At 45.3% G+C, this 23,553-nt stretch overlaps 1 protein-coding gene across 1 annotated transcript in view; it reads right to left on the bottom strand.

Moving 5' to 3' along the window:
• Positions 1-23,553, bottom strand: part of DGKG (diacylglycerol kinase gamma) — a 159,475-nt gene that overhangs the window by 112,767 nt on the left and 23,155 nt on the right. Inside the window, exons 5-13 of the mRNA XM_018050170.1 lie at positions 21,930-22,100; positions 18,603-18,652; positions 15,262-15,336; positions 14,456-14,578; positions 9,776-9,893; positions 8,168-8,253; positions 4,816-4,932; positions 3,721-3,813; positions 2,072-2,131 (exon numbers count right to left, since the gene is read on the bottom strand). Coding sequence (XP_017905659.1) covers positions 2,072-2,131; positions 3,721-3,813; positions 4,816-4,932; positions 8,168-8,253; positions 9,776-9,893; positions 14,456-14,578; positions 15,262-15,336; positions 18,603-18,652; positions 21,930-22,100 — 893 coding nt within the window. The remainder of the gene's footprint in view (positions 1-2,071; positions 2,132-3,720; positions 3,814-4,815; positions 4,933-8,167; positions 8,254-9,775; positions 9,894-14,455; positions 14,579-15,261; positions 15,337-18,602; positions 18,653-21,929; positions 22,101-23,553) is intronic.

Raw genomic sequence — 23,553 nt, 5'->3', positions numbered from 1 at the left:
ACCTTCTTTCACCCCAAAACTGGTCCTCTCTCCTGGCTACTATTATTATTCATCCAGTCACCCAGGGAAGACCCTGTCCTGCCAGCTCTTCCCCAGGAAAGTCTCATTATCTCCAGCAGCTGCCACAATGCCCACACTGCTCAGGCCTTTCTCACTTCAGGTAAAGCCCTGTAAGCTGCCCCCATGCAGTTCTTTCCCAGGCATCACTAGTCATCCCACTCCTGCTCAAAATCCTTTAATGACATCTCATTACCCAGAGGATAAAATCCAAACCAACTAACCTGGCCTGCAAGGTATTTATGTGTAGCCCTGTTCTATCGGTTCTCCCTTAATCACTTTAACCTTCACTGCAGCTCCAGCCAAGTCTGGCTCTTACCCTCTATGAGTGGATTCCCACCCTGTGGGGCCGCTCACACTGGTTTCTTCTCCTCCTTAATGCCCTGAAATGTCTATTTCCTTCATAGAAACCTCAAGAAAAACTTCTCATCCTCAAGGCCCAATTCAAGACCTACTTTGTCTATGAAGTTTTGCTTGATCATTGCAATGGAAACTATTGCATTTGAAGCATATAATATCTTCTGCATTTTGTTTGGTATTATTTGCATGATTTCATGTTTTATTTTCTTGGGTGAAGCGAAAGTGAAAGTGTTAGCCACTTAGTCTTGTCTGACACTTTGTGACCACATAGACTGTAGCACACCAGGCTCCCCTGTCCATGTGATTCTCTAGGCGAGAATACTGGAGTGGGTAGCCATTCCCTTCTCCAGGCTATCTTCCCAGCCCAGGGATCGAACCTGGGTCTCCTGCATTGCAGGCAGATTCTTTATCATGTGAGCACCAGGGAAGCCCAAATGTCTCAAAACATCAACTGGATATTAAATGTCTCAAGAGCAGGGTGGGAGTGTGTATAACCCTCCTACCAAGGATCCCGTTGCCCCAGAGACAAGTATACTCAGTAAATACTTGTAGCTTCAGCAGAAAGATACACTGATACAGAGGAGCAGCGCTGCTCCATAGTCACTGTCTTATGCCTACTTTTCTATATCTCAAGCTAAAAATTCAGCAAACCCAGTGCCAGATAAGTTGAAATGGACAGCAACATTCTTTACAAATTTTAGGAATTTTTTCATCTGCCAAGGGTGATTATTTGTGTGGTACCCAGAAGCATCTTGGAGACTGAGAAGTAAGTCTTTACCTCTGGGGGTGATATTCAGAATGCTGAACCACCTGCATAGCATGGACACTGTCCAATCAGAACAGATGCAGGACAAGCAGATAGATGCCAGCTGTGAACTGACATAGCTGTGCTGTGCACGTGCTCCATCTGACTCTCTCCCCTTCAAGGTGTCTAGAGCTTTCCCGCATCAAGCTTCTGACATCACTGTGCCTTATGTTTTATACTCATCTACAAGTTCTCATTGACTCTTGGAGCATCTCTGGGAGGTGGGCAGTGCAGGGATTTGCTATGCACCTTTTCAAACAAGGAAACTTAAGGGTCAGAGGGAGAGGAAGAGGCCCCAGTGTTCTTTCTTTTCCTGTTTCTCATTCCACCTCACCAGGCTGCCTTTTCTGCATTCCCTGGCTCTTTGTGAAAGGCACAGAGAGAAGTTCACTGGTGAATCCAAGTTAAAAAAAAAAAAAAAACTGAGTTCTTAAATACACATTTAAGGATGAAGGAGAACTTTTGGATCTATTTAACTCTTTTGGCAGATCACATTCTGGAGACAGCTTGGCAGTCTTGGAAAACCCAATTGTCTATTTTTAGGCCACATTCTTGTTATTATTCAGGGGGTATGCACACTGGAGTTTTATGCAATGTGTTCCTTAAAAGGTGATAAAGCCAGTGTGGCCAGCTACGGGATCAACCAATCTCCCTTTGCACCTCTTGCCTACAGCATGGCGGCCAAAGGTAACCCCAGAGACTGGAAATCCAGTGTCTTCTGTGATATAATCGATCAGATAAGAAGGCAGATGTTAAGATGTGTTTCTCTAGAACTCAAATCCTGTCCTCCCCTCCACAACCTTGGACCAGCTTAGAAGGAATGAACAAACTCAGGGTTCGCTGAGGTACCTGCATGACAAGTTCACCCTTGGCTGACACGCTGCCATCAGACTTCCCATCTGGCCTGTCCTGTGAAAAGAGGAAAGACAAGCATCCTTTGAAAAAAATATGCCTGCTGCAAAAAAAGAAATCAAAAGAAAAACAAATGGTTAATATAAAGAAAGAGAATAGGAAACCAGTATAGCATAGGATGGAGTCTTCAAAGTGGGGCTTTGAACCAAAACAAAGAAATGCTCCCTTTGGGTTCCTCAAAGACTCTCCAGGCCTTTGTCATCGCTTGCCCTGACTTTGACTTCGAAACACTGGAAGGAACACAGTGTTTCAGAGGAAACACTGAAATGGGCAGAAATCTACTCTGTTGATTTAGAAGCTTGATCTCTGAGGAGCAAGGCCTGAGATCTGGTTTCTATGCTTAGCACTACCTAAACGATACGACACTAAGTCATCTTTCCGGTTTTGTTTTTTCTTCAATGTTTATTATTCATTTTATTGAAGTTTATGTCACATACAGTAAGATGCTCAAATCTAAACCTACAGTTCTATGAATTTCTGCGTATGCACCTGCCCTTGTCATACTGCATCTTCTGGTATCGTTCCATTGTGATTCTTGATGCCATGTTGACTTTGCCTGGCTTTTGAGTCTCATATAAACGGAATCATATACTATGTCTTTTGAGTCCAACTTCTTTTGTTCAGCATTATATTTTTGGGATTACCCATATTTTTGCATCAAAGCATGGCTCTTTTCCATTGCGATACAGTATTACATTATATGAATCTGCCTCAACTTATTAATCTGTTCTTGTCAGTGGTCATTAAGCTTGTTTCCAGTGCTTGACTGTTATGAATAAAGTTGATAGGAACATTCTTGTGCGTGTCTTATGGTGGAATAAATGCTTGTATTTCTCAGATAGACAGGAGGGGACTTGTTGAGTCATAGAGTTTGTGTAACTCCAACTTAGTAGATACTGCCAAATGGTTTTTGAAAGTGTTTTTTTTCCCCATCAATTTTTAATGAGACAGAAGATGGTCAAGTAAAGGGTGAAATGTGAGGAGTCAGTGATCCTCAGCCACATCTCTAAGATGAAAAGAGAACAATTTAAGGTCTTTGGTACTTGGTTTGAAAAAAAGGGTCTTCAACACAGGAGACAGAAAGAATTTCAGATGGGGACAACTGGAGTTTAATTTTGCAGCTTTCATTTCCAGGATGGGGCTGTGACACCCTTGGAAATCTTCAAGACAGTGGGAAGTCCATGTTTGGACACAGCAAGAGAGGGAGACAGAGATAAGGGAGGCCTGGGAAGCCTTGCTGTGCACGGGTGGTGACTGGGGTTCCTTGAGCTGTGATCTGCCTGCAAGGTGCTGGGAACGAAGAATGTGCTTTTCTTGCTGGGCCATGTCAGAGCATTTTGGGTGGTGGTGGTCGGGACTGCTTCAGCCTGGGAAGTTTTCGCTGACAACCTGACTGTGCAGCACTGACCTCTCTTCAACTTGTGCTGAAAACACAAATCCTAAGAGTTGTTGAGGGAGCCCGCAGAGGGATGTAAATGTCTAAACGCTCCTGCATCTGAAATGTGAGCTGGGGTTGCCCGGGGCGGGGGGTGGTGGAGGTGGGTGGGGGTGGAGACAGAGCCCTGTGGTTGGGAGGCAACACTTACCCGGGTAATGGGGCATATTGATGTGGGCAGCAAAATATGGTCTCGGAGCTCTCCACCATCACACAGCGTTGACAATTCACACTTGCGGTGAAACTGGAGGGGAAAAATGAAGGCGAGAGTGAGTGAAAGCGTTCAAGGAAATGTCAAGTATGAGAGGCTAGAAGCTTCCTAGGGAGGCAAGTTGTCTAGGGCGCCTTCAAATCCTGATGCACTGCCGCTTTGGCAGTATAGCTTAGACAGTGTGTGTGTTTGCCTGTGCGGTGTGTGCTTAGGGATGCCAAGTCCGCCGTGGGCAGAGAAAGGAGACCCAGTGCTGCCCGTGGCAGCTGGAGCGAAATGGTCCCAGGCAGACTTGTGGGCCGTCAGTGTGGCAGCCGCATGGGGATTCCAGAGGCCCCCTTGGTTGTTTGCTCCCTAGGCACTGAGACACTGGCAGGAAGGAGATCTTGTTGAAGAAACTCATGAGACGCTGGAAGTAAACCCCATGGCTCACCCTCTGTGTTTTCAGAGTTCTGCAGTCTGATCTGGAGATCTGTCCTTTTTATGATACCTGGGGGTAAAGGGGACAAGATGCAGCACGGAGTCCGCTATGGAAGGCAGGTCAGGCAGCTCTTGGGTGTCCAGGATGGACGTGGACGTTTGCTGCGGCTGGGGGGCACAGGCCTCTGGCCCAGGCAGTGGGGCTGCTATCAGCACTGTGGCTTCCTCTGACACAGTGATTCTGGTGTCTGATTCTTCTCTCACTCTGTCAATGCCCGTGGCCCAGCCAATACCCAGGAGAAGGAAGCTAATGGTCCAGCCTGCTGTTCTCAGCCGCCTGGTCACAAAGACAGCAGACTGGCCAGCATCATCTTAAGCAGACCTGGGCGGGGGCGGGGGGACACCCTCTCTCTGCGCAGTTTGATGATTTACTGGAGGCAATTAGACTTTGGGCACTGGCAGCGGCTCTGGGTGCCCCTCCAGCCTTGCCCATGGAGCTCTGCTCACGCCCCCTGGCAAGATGTCCACTGCTGCCTGGATGCAGCTTGAGCGAAAAAAAACAAACAAAAAACCCCACACTGAAAAGAAGCAGGGCCGCCCTGGGCGCCAACCCACCGTCATCCGGCACCACACGCAGTGCCGCGCGGTGACACTCTGGTAGCACTTGATACTTTTGTGGCACCGGTCACACTTGACGGAGGAGTTCCCTTCCACCCATGCGTGCTGCATCACCTGCAGGAGGGAAGGGAAGGATGCCAGGGAAGGCTGCAGACCCACGGCCCAGCGCCCTGGGCCTGAGGAGAAGGTCTGGGAAGAGCACAGGGATGGGGAGGCCAGAGGGCTGGCTCCTGTTTAGCGGGCACTGGGCAGCTTAGCTGAATCGCACAGGGTGGTCTCTCCCTACCTAATCACTCTCACTCTAATCAAGCTAGACGAAAGCCACTTTGCCTGCTTTTTGAACAGTCCATCTCCCGGCAGTTAAGCCTCTGAGCAGTGCCTCGTCTGGCAGTCCATCTGCCTGTCTTGCGGACCTCTTTGCAAAGGGATGTGCTTGCGAGCACTCTCTTTTGGAAGGCTGCTCTGTGCAGGGAAACACAGGAGGGTGTGGTCTGCAGACCAAGCTGGTGAGAGTCACTGATCTTCCACTTTATAGCAGGGTGACCTTTGGCCAGTTCCTGGACCTCTCTGAGTCTCAGGTCCTTCATCTGTAGAAACTGGCATAATAAGCCCTACCCCTGGGCTTGCAGGGAGAATTAAAGGAGCCAGCCTATTTGGAAGGGCCTTCCTAGTACAGCCCTGGGCCTTGGGAGGCACTCTGATCAGGAACTCCCTTTGCCCTTCTTGTTTCTATGGGCTGGTGTGTCTCAATCTTAGCAGCCCCTTAAGACCACCTGGGGAGTTTCTAGAAGTCCTAATGCCCAGCCCTCCCTCCAAGTCAAGTAAATTAAAGTCCCTGAGGATAAGGCCCATCATTAGTTTGTTTTAAAGCCCCCTGAGTGCAGCCCAGGGTGAGAAGCACTCTGTAAGGAAGTTAGAGAGAAAGCCCAGAGGAATTAGTGTGGGTCATCAGCTAGCGGCTTTCACATCTTTTTCCTGCAGAGCTGCTGGTTGTTACCTGCTTCTTGGCCAGGACCTGCTTCTAGAGCAGCCCAGGAACCTGGGAAACAGGTGGGCACGTATGTGTATGCATGTGACTGTAAGTGCAAAGTGACCCATGATGCCAAATTCTGGGGGGGCTGAGCACTCAGTTAAGTACCCCAGGAATTCTACAGAACTTCTAAAAACTGTTCTCTACTAGGGCACCCTGAATAGCAGAAGGGGTGGCTATGGACTCTGGGGAAATGTGGGGGCATAGCCTGAAGTGCCAACAACAAGCACAATATTAAAAACACATGGACTATTTACCTGACACCGTCCATGTTTGTATTAGATACAAGTTTTAAATTACTTATCAGTTAAGTTACTGTGTCCTCCTCCCAAAAGGTTTTTGGTAAAACTGTTGCTCTAAGCGTCCCATTTACTTCGTGGTTTCTCACCTGCCGTTCACCCCTGAGGATGTAAAGAACTCGGTTTCCTAATCAGTCTGTTACCAACATGGTCACAATTAATTTGCTCCAAGATTATTATTATTTTCATTATATATAGAAAAAAAAAATGAGGCTTCAGAGAAGTTAAGTGACTGGTCCTAGGTTCCAAGGCTGAGAAGTGGCCAAGCAGGGACTCAGGGCCAGGTCTCCTGACTCCAAGTCCATGGACGCTCCCAACACCACGTTGCCTTCTCCCTCCTCTTCTGGGATCAGAAGAGATAGTAAAGGACTTGGGTTGCCCCTGGAGTCTCAGAAAGCCAGGAATGTGCCCTAGTGGTCTCCCTCTATTCTGAGTGTGGCAGTGGCCAGAGTGCAGGCTCAGGGCCTGAGCCTAGGAGGCGCACCGTATGTCCTGGTGAAAGGCGTGGGCATGGAAAGGCGTGTGCATGGGCATGGTGCGGGGGGATCAGACAAGAGGCCACATGGTGCCTCGCAGGCATGCATGTGTGTCCCTGGAGGCACCCTTCTCTCTCAGACTCCTTCTGCGGATGGCTGGAGACTACTCCCGCCTGCTCATCATCTCCTGACTCAGATTCCTTAATGGGCTCTTCCCTCTGCAATAACTCTGAGTGTCCTTCCCCTGCTAATTTGAAGAAGTGTCTATTTCCAGACTCAGTGAATGGCACCCCTACATGGCCACCTTAGAAACATGGTAGCCATTTCCAGCCTCCTTCCCTCTCTCATTCCCTACACCACTGCCACCAAGTTCTGGTGGTAGGACCTCCAAATTCTCTCTCAAACTCTCCCCTTTCCCTTTAAGTCCTTTTTCTCTGCCAGTGAGACAGTCAGAACACTCAACAGCTGGCGTGACTGGGGGGCAGTCACTCAGCACAGACACAGCAGAGAACGTGAGTACAGACCCAACCCAGGCAGGCCCTCGGCAGCCCTGTCTTGCCTGAACTGTTGGACGGGTTTGCCCCTCTTTGATCTGATCTCTTTCTGGCACCACAGTCAGAGGGTGTGTGCATGCTCAGTTATTTTAGTCATGTCCAGCTCAGTGACCCCTTAGGCTGTAGCCCGCCAGGCTCCTCTGTCCATGGGGTTCTTCAGGCAAGAATACTGGAGTGGGTTGCTATGACCTCCTCCAGGGGATCTTCCTGACCCAGCAATCAAACCTGCATCTCTTACATCTACCTGCATTGGCAGGTAGGTTCTTTATCTCGAGTACCAGCAGTGACCCTAATTTGCAAACCCAATCATCTCTTCACATGCTCAAAATTCTTTAGCAGTCCCTTAGCTATTTATGAACCTCCTTCCCAGCTCCTCAGCCTGGATCTCCCCAGTCCAGAGCACATCTCCTGCCTTTCCCTCTGACCCTCCTCTATGCCAGTCACACTAAACCAAGTACAGACCCCAGAATAAGCCACGTATCCATGCCTTCACTCTTGAGGTTTCTCCAGCCCAGAGAGCCTTGTCCTCCTCAATTCCTTGTGAAATCCTACTGACTTGGGTTCAAGACACAACTCAAATGCCACTTGTTTTTTTTTTTGGTGAAAGCTTCCTTGTTCGTCTCTTCTCCCTTCCCTCCGCCCCCATGCCTCAACTGTAAGTCCCACACAGTGCGATCACTACCACGCTGCTCGCTACATTATGCTCTGCTTATGTGCCTGCCTCCTCCCACTAGACTGCATGGTTCCCCAGGCTGAGGACCACCTTATGACCCTCATACCCCCAGGAACAGGGCCTGGCACAGGGTGGGTGGGTACTAGGGAGATGCTGAATGGATTGATGGATGGACAAGATGGTTTCAGTGTGGTCCTCGAGGCAGAGAAGGGACAGGATAAAGCTCCCAAAGCCCCTTCCTGTCCAGGAATCTGTGGAGATGGATATGTTGCCCGGGATACAGCATGCAGTAGAACAAGGCAACTGGTATCACCAACCTCGCCCCTTTTGGTTTTGGAGTTCGTTTTGATACACGCAGGAATGTTTTTGGATACACAGCGTTCGTGGACAGTGTATTTACAGTCTGCAAAATAAATGAATAAATAAATAAGAATAGTGCCTGTGAGTGACCACCTAGGGAAGGTCAACCATCCTCTTCCCCACTAGCTGAGGCCCAGGCCTCCCTCCATGGGGTAGGGGACATGTGGAGCTGGCCTTGCCAACTGGAAATTCAAGTCCCCAGTTATTCACTGACAGGAATCCATGGTTATCTCCCAGACATGCTTCTACACCCTCCACCCCGCCCACTGGCTTTCACTGGTGAACGCAGCAGGAAAACATCCCTTAAAGGGAATGTGAGGTGTCACCCTGGCTATGCCAACAACACAGTATTGAATGTCGGGATGTTGGGGAGTGGAAAGCAAGGCCAGGGTCTCTCTAACTCTGCAGACAGGCAGATCTGGGCCTGAACTCTGGCTCTGCCCTTTGTAACTACCCACATGATCTAGGGTATGTGCCGTCACAGCTCTGAAATTCAGAGTGTTCTACAAGATGGGAATAAAATTAGCTTTTACTTTGGGGAGATTTGCAGCATGAAATGATTTGTATAAAGCACCACTTGTGCAAGTCAGAATAGCTATTCCACAAATTTATTGTTGTTACTACTTACTACTATGCCACAGGCCTAGAACCTGCTAGGAATGAGGCTGGGTCTATGAAAAGTGCATGAGAGCCAGATATGAGAGGGTGCTGGAAAGACAGGGGGCCCCTTCTTATGCCTGCTGACGCTTGTTCAAGGGACACTGGGCCCAGCTCTGCTACGATGTCTTTTGTGGTGGAGGTTGCCTGCTGCCTGGCTCCCACGTCCATGGCAGATGAAACAGTTTGGTGACCCACACCATACCCAAGGGCCCTCCCCACAGCATCAGGTCCCCGGTCCCTGGAGGGTTCCGGCTGAGTGCTTGCTGTTTGCATCCTGAGGTTGGGGTGGGGGCAGGCAGGATTCGGCACCCATACACCCTGGGCCTTGCAAAGCCTTCCTGTTGCAGCCCTTCCCCTCTCTTCCTGTCCCCCAAATTCACATGCATTCCCCTATCACCCCTTCTCTCTTCCTTCCCCTCCGTCTTTTTCTTCTGCTCTCTTTTCCAGGCTCCCTCCTTCCTTTCTCATGTTTTTTTAACTCCTTTCAAGTCTGACTTCACTAAGTGGATTATAAAGTACAACAAATGGATAATTTTAATTTCCATTGTATTTATGAATATTAATTTAATTAAAAAAACCCTCAGGTTCTTCTGACCATGCAAACATTCACTAGCAAAACGCAACTCAAAGTAATATGAGATGCTTTTTAGTTACCTGTGAATTTTAATAACTTTTTTCTAGGGAGTCAGTGGCTCATGACATAACTCCAGCAGACTAATATTCATTTGATTTGGGTTGAATAAGAATAGGACATGGAGGTCTTGTTAAATTTCCTGCTGTGGGAAAAATATGGCAGGTCCCTCAAGCTAGGAAGGAGAGATGCCTAAACCTTCCTGGGACTGGCTCAACCATGTGCAGAGCAAGCCAGTTCCTGGCGAAAAAGGGTTTGAAGGAAGTTTACTCACAAATGCAGCAGAGGCCTTGCTTCCGAACACCCATGAGCATGACGTGGCAGAAGTTGCAGTAGGTTGGTTTCTTGAAGTGCTTCAGGGTCCAGGCGTGCTTCCCATCCCCCTTGGAGCCCTGAGGGGACAGCAATTTCAGAATGCGATGCTCAGCAGGAAGCCCCACTTTCTCTAAAAAGAGTTTCTTCTCATGTTTGGAAGATGAATTATTTGTTTAATTTACTGATATAAATACTCTGAATAGAAATGCAAATAAAAACAAAATCCTTTGTGTGTGTATGTGTGTATGTTCTAAAATAAGCAAAAATTAAAAATTAGGACTGAATGGAGTATGTGTGTGGGAGATAAAATTAGCCCTCTCCTGCATGGCTGACGGAGTAGAAATCAGAACAAACTAACTTAGTTATCTTTCTCTTAACTTCGTCCTTTCTTTTTTCAATCATTTATCTATTATCTGTCAAGCATCTATTTATTATGTCAATCACCTATTATTTATCAATTGTCTATTATCCATCAATCACCTATCATTTATCAACCATCTTATCTATCCATCTATCCATTCATCCATCCATTTCTCTATCTAAAGGTCCTTTAAATGTTTATAACTTTCTACATACAAATTTCCTTTCCTGGATTCTATCCTAAATAAATTTTTGAAAGATATATGAGCACTTTTGTGCTCTATCAGATGTTGAGCCCAGAATTATTTAAAATAACGAAAAACTGAAAATATCCTAAAGCCCTCAAAAATGACCAAAAGGTTTGCAGTACATCTCTATGATTTAATGTTAAGTGGCCATCAAAAAGATACTCATAAGAACCTTGGATGGCTTGGGAATGTGCTCATGATGCTAAGTGCTAAGACAAAAAAGCAGAATGCAAATTTGATGGCATATTATGATCTCGGTTTTATATAATGATACATTAGATGGGAAAAAAAAAAGTGACCAAATTGTTAACAGAGGTTAGCCATAGCTAACAACACTACAGATTTATTTTATTCTCTAATTTCTACTTTCTCTGTATTTGTCAAATTTTTTACAGTTGAGGAGGTACTAGTTTTATAATCAGGAAAAAATTAGCTTAGTAAAAATACTGTACTCCTCTCATCAAACTTTCTGTACGTAGAAAAAAATAACAAAGAGACAGAGAGGGTTAAATCCTTTCCCCCGGCTTGGCTCAGAAGCAAATTCATCCTTATCCACCAGATAAGCCAAGCTTGACATAATCACAACACCTTCTAGCCCCTGGGAGCACAGCCTCACTGGAGACTGGTTTCAGGAGCATCCCTCCACATACAGTGTCCTTGGACTTTTGTCATAGACTCCATCAAAAAAGTAACACTCTTGGGCTGATCTTAAGGGTAGTAAAAAAAAAAAAAAAAAGTACTGTAAGCTCATAACGATCGAGAGTCAGGTACATGGAGTCCAACGTGCTGGACTGACTTATTTCTGGCCCCTCTGGTTTGGGCTGGCCGTAGTGGCCAGACCTATTCCTGTGCTTGACTCCTCTGTTAATGGTCTCCAGAGAAGCCCACGTGCCTTTTCAAATGCTGGTCTCCTCCTGGGGCCAGAACATGCTTTTTTCTTCTTACCACCTCAAAACCCTGCTTCTTCCAAAACCCGAGTTTTATAGAATTAAAGCCTTTTATCTAATGGTTTCTACTTTAGTAAATGGGTTCATTAATTGATTAAATGATTCATTAAAAGACAGATTCATTCATTCTTTTGACAAACATTGACCACAAGGGATTATTATAAAAACGAAATAAAATATAAGTGAAGCTCCTAATCCAGTGCCTGACACATTGTAAATGAACACTTTTATTCTTACTCTGCACTAGGGAGTAGGGAACACAAAAGTAAAGAGTGTTTTCCTACATGAGAGGAGGTAGATTTATACCTAGTCTAGAAACGAAGAAGCAGAGACTCATGGAAGTCAGATAAACAGCCCAAGACCGCACAAATATTAAGTGACTGAGCCAAGCCAGGGGTCATAATGGCTTCCAAATCCATGTTTCTTCTTGTATCTCCACCAACCAGGGTTTTCCTTCATGGACAAAAGGGAAATTACAGTATTCTTAGCAGACCCAGCCCGAAGGTCGGTCACCTGACCTAAAAATGCCTTCATGAGCAAAATTAATTAGCTGACTCTCCCTTACTCAGATACTGTTTTCACAGATACAGGGTAAGAACCGAAAGGACCTTGACTTGGAAAAAGTAACATTTCTGCTTGGGTTATAGCGCCATCATGTGGCTCTTTTATTTTTGCACATTGGAGGCTGCAGTGTTTGGGAGTCCTGCGCACCACGAAAGCTGCGCCTACAGCTCCTTGGAGACAGATTGTTTCTCATTTATCCCATTCAGAGATCTCCAGACTTTTCAGTGGCAATAAGCGGGTTTTGATAAAAGCCAAACAAGCCCTGTGACTTACAAGACATCGAGGAATGTTTTCCCTAGAACCCCAATTATTAAGTGAAAAACATACAACGTAGTGCATATTTTCAAATGAACACAGAAAACTTTTGATTCACGAAAACCAAATGCACTTTTGCTTTTTGTTTGCATTATTCCTGATGTAAAGTATGGTTTTCTACAAGGTTCATTTGGCATCGGGGGGAGACCCTGGGGAGAACGTTGGAGAAATGATGTCTCTCCCTCTTCCAGCCATAAAAAGTGGAACCCCTCTAAACAAAGAGTTGGTGGCACCTTGGGCTCAGCAAGTCCCACCTAAGAAATAGAACTAGAAATGGGTTCTTTGTGATTAAAATGTCCCATCTCTATTCTTATGTTTTAGAGAAAAGGAGGAGAAGGCAATGGCACCCAACTCTAGTACTCTTGCCTGGAAAATCCCATGGGCAGAGGAGCCTGGTAGGCTGCAGTCCACGGGGTCGCTAAGAGTCGGACACGACTGAGCGACTTCACTTTCACTTTCCACTTTCATGCATTGGAGAAGGAAATGGCAACCCACTCCAGTGTTCTTGCCTGGAGAATCCCAGGGACGGGGGAGCCTGGTGGGCTGCCGTCTATGGGGTCGCACAGAGTCGGACACGACTGAAGCGACTTAGCAGCAGTAGCAGCAGAGAAAAGGAAAAAAACAAACAAACCAAAAACCCAAAATTGGTATTAGAACAACACTCAAGCAGAACTCCTACTTTGATTCAGGTATCATCTTGAACCTTAACAGCAGAAAGTATACCATACATATCTGGGCTCCCCGAGGTCCTAGCTCACGTGGGTTCGTGCACACAGTAGAGGCTCATCACTGCATGAGAAATGTCCTGTTACTGAATATGGAAGATGGGCTCTGGTACTAATTAGGTGTGTGACCAACCGCAAGCGCCTTTACTTCTCTAGTCCTCAGTATAAAAAACAAAAGGGATGGACCAGGGATCACCAAATTTTCTTCTAGCTCTGACCTTCCAGGGTTCTAAGGATAAAGGAGTTCCTGGTTCATTGATTTCTATTAGTACACAGAAAGACCTAAACATGCTGTGAGATAATTGCAGGATTCTTAGTCCTGAACTGCAGAACTGTCAGATGAACATTTCATGGGCAACAGTGTCAGCTAGAGGCCAACCTAGCTGAACCTTCTCTTCTGTCCCCCTCTATGCCATTTCAGTAATCTCAAACAGGTGTTGTTTACAGCCCATGTCGCTGCACTGGTAAACGCTAATGCTGCCATTTGCACTCCTGGTTCTAACCTTCCCTACCTCATGTATGGAAGCTACTTTTCATGGTAAATAAGCAGACCAGGTCAGACGCCAGTGCTTCACATAAATATTGGGAGGTTTCTCTAACACACCCTGAACTTTCTCTCACGTCGGTTTTTGATCAAGCTCTTCTGCCTGTAAACTCTCTTCCACCAGCCAAACCATGCCCATTATTGAGAACCAGATCAAATATCATTTCGCTTGATCTTTAGCTCAAGAATGGGGTATCAAAATCCCATGCATCCCTCAGAGTCAGGGCAAAGTTTCTTCCACTGGTCTCACTCTTAAGTGTGGGGTGTTCAAAAGTGCAGGTTCTTTAGACTCAGGTACCCCATCGACGACAGCCCACCAGGCTCCCCCATCCCTGGGATTCTCCAGGCAAGAACACTGGAGTGGGTTGCCATTTCCTTCTCCAACACATAAATGCTGGCTCCTCTTTTCCATCTTCAGACTCAGAATCTCCAATTTTCCATCTGTATAAATGGGTAAAAAAATATCTATCTTATCTGGTTATTCTGATTGCTAAATATTATCATTGAACACTCTCTGCCTCACAACAGATCAGTATTTTTCCTTTCCTTTCCTTCCCTCCCTCCCTGCTTCCCTTCTTTCCCAAACTCTCTTAGCATTTTTACAGCTAATTTTGAGAAAAGATGGAATTCTTCCCTAAAAATTTTTTGTTCTTTGCGTGGTTGAACAGAAGTTTCAGGTGAGTGAATATGATATCTGTGTCTCCTCTCAGTCCTCAGGACAGTATCTTTATTTAGTAATAATTCAGTAAATGTCTGTCAAATGAATGAACATATTTCAGGCACTAACAGGTAAGAAAGAGAGGACTTCGGGGGTGGCCTGGAGCGTATGAGGTACCCACTGGCAAATCCAGAACAGAAACCAAGGATATTAACTTCCACATGAAACCTGCTGTTTCTGAAAGGCGAGGGGTCTTGGACCTCACGTGTGCAACTTACAGAGTCGTCCATGCCCAGGAGGACCAGCAGTGGGATGGTGGTCATCCCTCCGTGGACCCACTCCTCAAGAGACACAAAGCCGTCCCGGTCGTAGTCCATGCCTTGTAACATCTCCTTCAGTATCTGCGAATCCGTAGGGCAACAATTGTCCACTTCCACCCTCGGCTTCTCCGCCCACCCCCGCCCTTTGCTTTCTCTTTTGTTCTGAGTTTTCTTGTGTTTTACCCCTTTCTCTCTGATCCAGAGTGAGTAGAGGGCAGTGACAGAGCAAACTGGGGTGAGGGGAACAGAGGTCCCAGCCTGGCTCTTCCCAGACCTGTGTGCCCTTAAGCAAGCCACCTGGACTCTCTGGGCTCTGTTTTTCTGATTTGCCCATCTGCAAAATAGAACTAGCATTGCTGTGCTTGCAGCCTGGTAGCAAAGATTAGAGAAAATGTATACAAAATGCCAAACATAATATTGGTCTCATGGGAGCCTCCAATGTAATAATTATTATCTGATGACTGAGAAAAATCTTTGAATTTCTTTCTAGCACTAAATTCTCTGACCTATGAACTCCTGTTATAAAAATTCAGCTAGGGGGAATTATTAGGTATTATTATTTAAATTAGTCTACGCTCTTCCCTGTTGCCTCTAATTTTTCCTATCAGAGAAGTGGGAGGTCAAGGAGGTGTAGGACCCCAAAGGAGACACCTCTGAGAAGATGAGTCTGGGAGACACTCTACTGTAAACAAATGTGTTTTTTCAAGTCCCACTCTTATCTTAGAAGCTCACTGGGAAGTCACCCCAGGTTGCTGGAAACTTACAGGCCTTAGCTCCGTGGGATCCCACTCGAGATACTGGGCAATGTGCAGCATCTGGCTGACAATACGATCCATCTCCTAGAAAACATCAAGGAGAGAAACCAACTGAAGATGTGTTTCCAAGAGCAAGAGTCAAAATCAAACCCCGTGGGAAGATGGGCAGGGTGTCGTGTGAGAAGCGGCTGGTACAATACACTGGCATTTCATCATGAGCTCACTGTTTATTTCTGCTCTTTATTTCTGCCTTGACCACAAAGCTCACAAGAAGCATAGACCGTGGATAAGCCAGAGGTATGCAGAAAGCTCACTGAACACTGACCTTCTCCTAAATCCACCTTCCTTCCCCTATTCTGCACTTTGACTCAGCACAGAAAGCACTCCTGTTTCCTCCTTCTTTGTGATCACAGCTCCTAAAAATACTTACAAACCAAGGCACTTCTTCCCCCCCCCCCTTTTCCCACACCTCATTCCCACAGCTTTAGCAACTTGGGATTCATCTATACCCCTTGGGGGTCAGTTTCAGTTGGATGTAGGGCCACTGGGTTGGTCCTTTCTCAGGCACTATGATTCAGATTCTTTTTGGCATCTCCTTTGTATCCTTTGTATCAAGTCCAGCCCTGGGTCTGGGACTCCTGAAACAGGAAATTCATGAAGGCTACGCTTCTCTAATGAGTGAGCCTTTTGTTTGGGAGCAAGGCCAGGCTCCATCTAAAGCCTCACAGAACTGCTGGATGCTAATGAATCAGTGCCCTGAGAGTCCCACGGAAACACACTGGACTGAGGGAGCATTTGCACAGTTAGGGTACCATCTAGGATATTCATAATGAAGTTGATTTGGGGACGCGTGTTGGAGAACTAAAGCAAGGGTTAAAGGTATTACTTTCACCTGACAGAATGCTGGGTGGGTCAACATAAGCAAGCTAAAACCCAACAGGGATTTTTAACATTGTATTTCATTTAAATTAGAAAATAGCCCACTGCAAAACTGCAGATGAGGCAGTAGGTGGGGAAAAGGAAGTGGGCAGTAAGGTGGGAACAGAGCCCAGCAGATGTTCCAGTGGCACATCTTGTGAATCTAGCAGGGCTCAAGATTCAATGTGAGCAAACAATGTGATTGTGAACTGGAGAATTAGACTTGATCTAGAGCTGTGTAAATGGGTGGGCGTTTTCAGGAAGCAGAGTGGGCAGATTTCAGGAAGAACGAGTTCTCCTGATACGGATACTTAAGGAATCCTGGAGCGGCAGGTTCAGTTCTATGCCATATTCTAAGAATGGCATTACCAAACTAGAGCTTGACTAGAGTGGGTATTTAAATTTGCTTTACCAGAAATACTGTAGAAATTAGGAAATTGGAGCTTGGAGAAGATTTTAGGGAAGATGTGGTCAGATGTTCAAATACTTGAAGGCCTACTGTGTACAACTGGTACTACGCTGGTCAGCTAGAGAGAGCAGAAATAAGCTGAAGGACAGAGGGAGGGAGGAGTTGAGGGTTGGCCTATTTTGACCTCACCACTGGGCTGGGGGAGGGGAGAGAAGGGCAGAATTGAGTTTTGTACTGAAAATTTCCTTGGTGGACTAGAGGTGGCTTTGATGCCGGAAAGATGCCCTCTCTAACATCATTCTCAGCAGTGGATTAGCTGTTTTAAGGTAATAGGTGAATTCTCCATTACTGGGAGTGTTCACAAAGAGGCTGGATATCCAACTGCCAAGGGGTCTTGGTGGGAAGTTGAGAGACAGAACTATTTTGAGACTTGCTTCAGTCCACCAATGGTACCTTCCAAACAGATCCAGAATTTAACCACTTCTCACCAGCTGCAATGCGGCTACCCTAAGGCAAGCCACCTTCATTTGTCTTGCTTATTTTTACAGCCTCCCAACTGGTATCCCTGCCTACGTTCCTACAGTCTAGACTCAACACAGCAGCTAGAGAGACTCTGTGAGGACCTAAGTCAATCATGTCACTCGTCTGCTCAGAAACTGCAACGGTTCTCCACTTCTCCAGAGAAAACCCTTGTAATCACCTTTAAGGCTTGAGAATGCTTTGCAAATATCGTGTCCCTTCTCATTACTTCTCTGACCTCATTTGTTCACCCCTCCTGCTCCACTCATTCTTGCCTCGTCCTTAATCTGCTGATATTCCAGGCACCCCTCAAGGACCTGTGCCCTTGTTGCTCCCTCTGCCTGGGAGGTGATTCCTCATGATTCACTCCCTTCAAATCCTTCAAGTATCTGCTCAGATGTCTTTCCCTCAGGGAGTCCTTCCTTAGCTCCTCCTGCTAAAACTGAAGCTCATCCAATACTTTCTTTCCCTTCTTTATCCTCCTCTGGTACACATGTGTATTGAACACATAGTTGACTACACTTTGCAGTGTGTGTGTTCTTGTTAGAATGAAAACATCATGAGGACCTGCATCTCTGTCCATTGGCTCACTGATACATCCCCAGGGCTTAGACCAGCGCCTGACATATACGAGATAATCAATGAGCATTAAACAAATGTTTAAGAGTCCACGATTCTCCAGTGGTCCCCTTGCATGATCCAACCCACGGCACTGAAATAGGGATCCCACTAAGACCATCTGGGGTTGAGAGGGAACCAGATGATGCAGGTGGTCTAGTGGACTGCTTCCCTTTCTGCCTCCCTCTGGGCTGTCTCAGCTCCATGTACTTCAACCTCAGAGCCTTTCTGGAAATGCATCCCATCTCTGACCCTGCCAGTCATGAGAACAGGACCTGTCTGATTCTGTCTGCCCTCTCCACTCTCCGCCTTCTTCCTTTTCTGCCCTTCTTCTCACCCTATGATCCCCACCCTATTCCTGCCTCTTCCTGAGAGAAGGTGGGGGCAAGACTCAGGCTTCCCAGGTTTGGTGGGATGGGATGATGTGCTTGGAGAAGATAGAGTGAGACTCCTAGTGTCAGTGCCTAGGATATGAGAAGAAGGCAAGGGTGATGGCCAAGCTCACCAGAAGTTACCTGCCTTCCTCCTGTCTTCCTGCCCTGGTCTCGCTGCCTCTCCCTACCTCCTTTCCTCCATTCTTGAACTTCAGTAGGAAACTGAAGGGGGAATTTCTGAACCAACTGGGAAGTTAACTACATTTGATATCTCCCCAATCTGAGATTTTGCAATTTGGGCTCCTAGAATGAAAAGGCAAGCTGGCATTCACTCTCCTCTGGCCCGGCTCTTTGGATGCTAGAAGGAGGGGGCTTCTATTCATCTCTGCAGCTCATATTGAGACACAGCTATTCTGATGATGGTGAAACTGGGAGTTTTTGAACTCTCCCTTCACCTGCTCCCCTCTGCCCTAGCCTTTCTTGGATCTTGGAGGAATATTTGGAGAGCTTACCGCTTGGTCCAGGAGACCGTTCTCATCCGAATCATAGAGGCGAAACATGACTGCAAGAAACACAAAGGTGAGGCTTGAGGAGGTCTTCCAGGCACCAAGGATGGGCTGAGACTTTGGTGCCAGTTTTTAGGTCAGTTCTGACCGTCACTGGGGCGAAGTCTGTTGCAGCCAACTAACCCACCCTCCAAGGCACAGTCTGCTTCCTTACAAAGAGGGTGGGAAGGGGGAGGAGAACCAAGCCACCTGGCTTCTAGGACTGTCTAAGTGATAACTCTTTGGCTGATGAGATCTGGATCATGAGTGTGATTCCCTATGGAGCATTCACACCTCTCAGCATCATGGGAACACACCGCAAAGCAGATGCCCTGCTGGTGGTGGGCAGACACTGGAGTGATAGATGGGGCACTGCTTCCACTGCACATAAGAAGGGTGTGAAGTTAGACAGTTTCAGACCACGGCCCTGTCCTACCACCTCTAGCACATCAGATAAGTCATTCATCTTCTTTAGATTCAATTTCTTCATCTGTAAGATGGCGATTAGAATAGTTTTTTTATCCCAAGTCTTTTTTCAAATGAAGACTAATACGTAAGTGATACACCAAAATCTACAGTGCTTGGAATGTAGAAAACACTCAACAGATGTTATTTTTATTTTCTTTCATTAATGAGTATTTATATATGGCATTTAATATGCATAATATATCATCTTATGGACCTATCATTATTACTATTTAATCCTCAATAATATTATGAAGTAGGTACTATTATAGATAGGAGCTACTATTTCTTTTTCTAAAATGTCAACATGTGATTCAGAAACATCCTCTGCAATATTCTAACTGTAGAGAAGCGATGGAGGATAAGAAAGATTTGGGAATGAATTTTGGGGAAAGGACTAAATGTTCATTTATGAGATTTGGAAACTTGCTGTTTAATTAATCTCAAGGTAGAGATTCTGTCTGTGGTCTCAGAAGTAAGCAGGGTGGGGAGCAGAGCTGAAAATGTCTTCACTTCCTTCCTATCCTTTGAAGTGTTCCCTCGTGCCAGCACTCTCCGCGGAGCCTCCCCTGACTGACCCTTCGCTCATGTAACTACTCTGGACCTCTCGGGATGTACCCACAGGGTCACAGCACTCCTGTTAATTTGTTAATCTGCCCTTGTGTTGTCACTTCCTTCTACATGTTTTATGTCTCTGGACCTTGTGTATATAGTGATGTATCTCTGGCTGGAGTTAAAGTTGTTTAAAAGTAGGGTCATGGGCTTCCAATTTGTTGGGGCTCCTCTGAATGTCTCGGTCAGAGACACTCTGGGCCCAGGTGGCTCTAATGTGGAGCCCACTTCAGTCCTACTGTGAGGAGCAGAACAAGGAAGTATGAGCAAGCATTCTTCTTTTTAGAAGCATGGCCTTGGGCAACTCATTTAACTTTTCCATGCTTTCTTCTATATAAATGACAAAATTATATATATAAAGAAAATGACAAAAATCATGTCACTTTTCTAGGGTTACTGTGAGGTTAATAGTGCATTTAAAGTGTTTCGCAAAAATGAGATGTTCGATGTTGAGTCTTTTTTATTACATTGATAATAGGTGAAATTTCAGCCTATCATTTCGTACACACACACACACCCCGTGTTTTTTTTTTAGGGTTTAATTTGGTTTCAATCACTAAAATCTGAGATGATTTGAATTTATTTGACTTAATTAAAGAAAACTTTAAGGAAGGACAAATGACCAAGTTTCTGCAACAAAAAATTTTAGGGAAAAAAATAAGCAAAAGGTCAACATAGTAACCAATGGCAGTGTATGGACTTTACTTGGACCCCAATTCAAATACACAATGTTTGAATTGTTTCCCATGATGGGAAAACAATGAATACTGAAAATAATGAAAACAAGGTTTGAAAATAGTAAGGAATCATTTTCTTTAGATGTGATAACAGTGCTGTGATTATATTTAAGGAAAAGTCATATATCAGAGGTACATACTGAGACATTTACAAATGAAATTATATGATGTTCGAAATTGGCTTCAAAATAATCTGGTGCAGGAGAAATGAGTAGGAGCTATAAATAAAACACAACTGACCAGAAGCTGGTAATTGTTGAAGGTGGTTGATGGATATAGGGAAGTTCTTTGCATTCTCTACTTTTTTATCTGTATTTAAATTTTTCTATAAGAAAAAGCTTTTAAAATCAGTTTATTTTTATTACCATTACAGGATTCAGTCTGAGAGGCACTCATATGAAGACTCTGCCATATCCTCTCTGGTAGTTATGAACAAATACAATGCCCCAAATCCAACCGAATGTGGGAAATAATCTGACATTTCCCTTTTAACGTTAGTACAAACAGAAATCTGGTACATTTGCTTCCAAATTATCATTTAAGACTGGCAATTATTAACACTTCAAACCTGTGGGGTAGATTCTAAGCTCAGTTAATGAGCAAATGTTTCATTTTGTTTTTGGCAAGGGTTAACCTCTGCCAGACTTCTTGCTAATGTTTATTTCATTGTCTATTCTGATTATTGGCTGGAATTCTAACTTTTGCTATAATGTGTATGCTTTTCCCTTAAGTCTCCTAAGATCCTAAGAGAAACCAAAGTAATATATATTTTTAAACAAGACCTACCTATAACCTGTTGTAAAGTTTGCCTGTAGGCTCGCAGAGGCCAGCGAGACCGTCTCCAGAGTGATTGTCTGCGAGACTGCACTTTGTGGGCTTTCCTTTCTGCTATTATTTTCCTTCTGAAGACTTGTTTTTAAAACCAAGCTCAACTCCCTTAATTAACTAGCCTTCTTTCTGTAGAGGCCAAAACACTTGGGGTTGGGATGGGTGAAGACATAGAAATAAGCTTTAACAAGGTAAAGGGTGATTAGGTCTCAAGGAAAAAAGGATTCCTCATAGTTAAAGAATTGCTTGGGCATGGAACAGGGGAAGGTAGACAGATGTTGCAAATCTTCCCTTGAAAAATCTTCTAAGGGGAAGCAGCAGCTTTCTGATTAGAGGCTTTCAGGAAATCCTGCCAGCAAAGAAAGGGAGTCTTCACCTCTTTTAAAGACCCCTTCCCTTTCCAGATCTTGATTCTCAACCCCAAGGTGTCAAATGCACCCCCCCCCCCACCCTATACAACTGGTACTGTGTTCCAGGGTAGATTCTAGGAAATGTTTATGTCACTACTGGTGACAGGGCAGACGACCTCCCTCAAGGAGGCAGTACCCACCCCCAGGATCCCAGATCAACCTCAGCCTGTTTAGAAGGACGGAGAGACACTAGGTCTTCCCCTAGGAAAAAGTCAAAGCCCCTTGACAGGGTACATACTTACACTCTAGCTTATCCTGAGGTCTCCCCGACTCGAGTAGGGACAGGTAACACACGACATCCTTCAGGTAGACTGTGGGGGGTTCTGAGCCTGAAGACTGAGCAACAAAGTTCCCCACAGGGGTCGCAGCTGTTTGGTTGTTAGCAGGCACTTGCTTCTCTGTGATCTTTGTTTCTGCATCATGCAAAATGAAAGCATCCAAGGACACAAGGTTTAGTAAATATGAAACCCTTGTTGCCCCATTCTTTTCATGGAAGAGGCAAGAGTTTTATATAAATGTCTTCAAAGGCATGGATGATGCTTTTGATCAAATAGAAAAGATATGATTAAATCAGAGGTCCTAGAAATCCAGTTTGTAAGCTTCATACTTCTTGAAAGAACTGCATTCTGACCCTTTAAAGAGTCTATAGCCATATAAGAAAGTCCCTTATGCTATGTGAATTTTTAGAAAAGATGACAGTGAATTTTAGTAATATCAATCAGGTAAATGTCATTTAGCTTAATTTTGGGGGGAATACATCAAAGAGGTAATTTTAGCTGGGACTCCAAAAATCCAGACTATTGGTTATGTACCAACATGCTGCTGCTAAGTCGCTTCAGTCGTGTCCGACTCTGTGCGACCCCAGAGATGGCAGCCCAACAGGCTTCCCCGTCCCTGGGATTCTCCAGGCAAGAACACTGGAATGGGTTGCCATTTCCTTCTCCATGTACCAACATACCCCTTCACAGTTTTCTTCTCAAGTGCATTTAAAGATAAATGAAAAAGACAAAAGTTCAAAAGAGAAAACTCCGATCAACAATCAGCTAACTTCCAGAAACTAGGAAGAATTTTCACTTACTGAAAGCCTAATCAGTAGCATAAAGAAAGTGCAGAAAGTGACTCAATATACCACAGGAGTAGAGTAAGTTTTCCCTCTGAAAATTTCCTTCTTTTCATTCTTATAGGTAGGAAAGGCCTTCCCTGGTGGCTCATACGGTAAAGAATATACCTGGAATGCAGGAGACCTGGGTTCAGTCCCTGGGTTGGGAAGATTCCCTGGAGGAGGGAATGGCAACCCACTCCAATATTCTTGCCTGCAAAATTCCATAGACAGAGGAGCCTGGGGTCTACAGTCCATGGGGTCGCAGAGTCAGACAAGACCAAGTGACTGGACTAGAAATAGGAGAACCATTTTTTTGTCCTCTGGTTAAGAAATCTGATGTTATTAACATTAATACTAACCAGAAAACCAGATACCTATATTTTACTGTGTGGATTATACTTTTTTGAGGTACTTTAAGGGCCATCTCTCTTTCCCCACCCTCTTTACATCCATGATCTTAATATTGAATAAAGGAGTACAACTCACAAAAACCACAGGAAACAGTAAAAGGAAGACTGGTACTGGAAAATGCAACTGAAGTGTTGTACTACCAAGTAACAGGGTCTTGAAGGCATAAGCAGAGGGAGTGACAACCTCGATAGTAATGCCTGCTGGGGAAAGCAATGTCACCAGCACACTATTTAGAGAAGCAAAATGCCAAGCAATGGCAAACAGTTCATCTCAGGCCAACAGAGCTGTGCTACATGAAAGCCTTCCAGGTCCTAGAGGTTAGCTGTGGCTTGAGAAGGGAATTACCCATCACC

This window comes from Capra hircus, chromosome 1 (genome assembly GCF_001704415.2).
Source record: "Capra hircus breed San Clemente chromosome 1, ASM170441v1, whole genome shotgun sequence".
Lineage (NCBI taxonomy): Eukaryota > Metazoa > Chordata > Mammalia > Artiodactyla > Bovidae > Capra > Capra hircus.
This window is presented reverse-complemented; position numbering and strand designations above follow the sequence as displayed.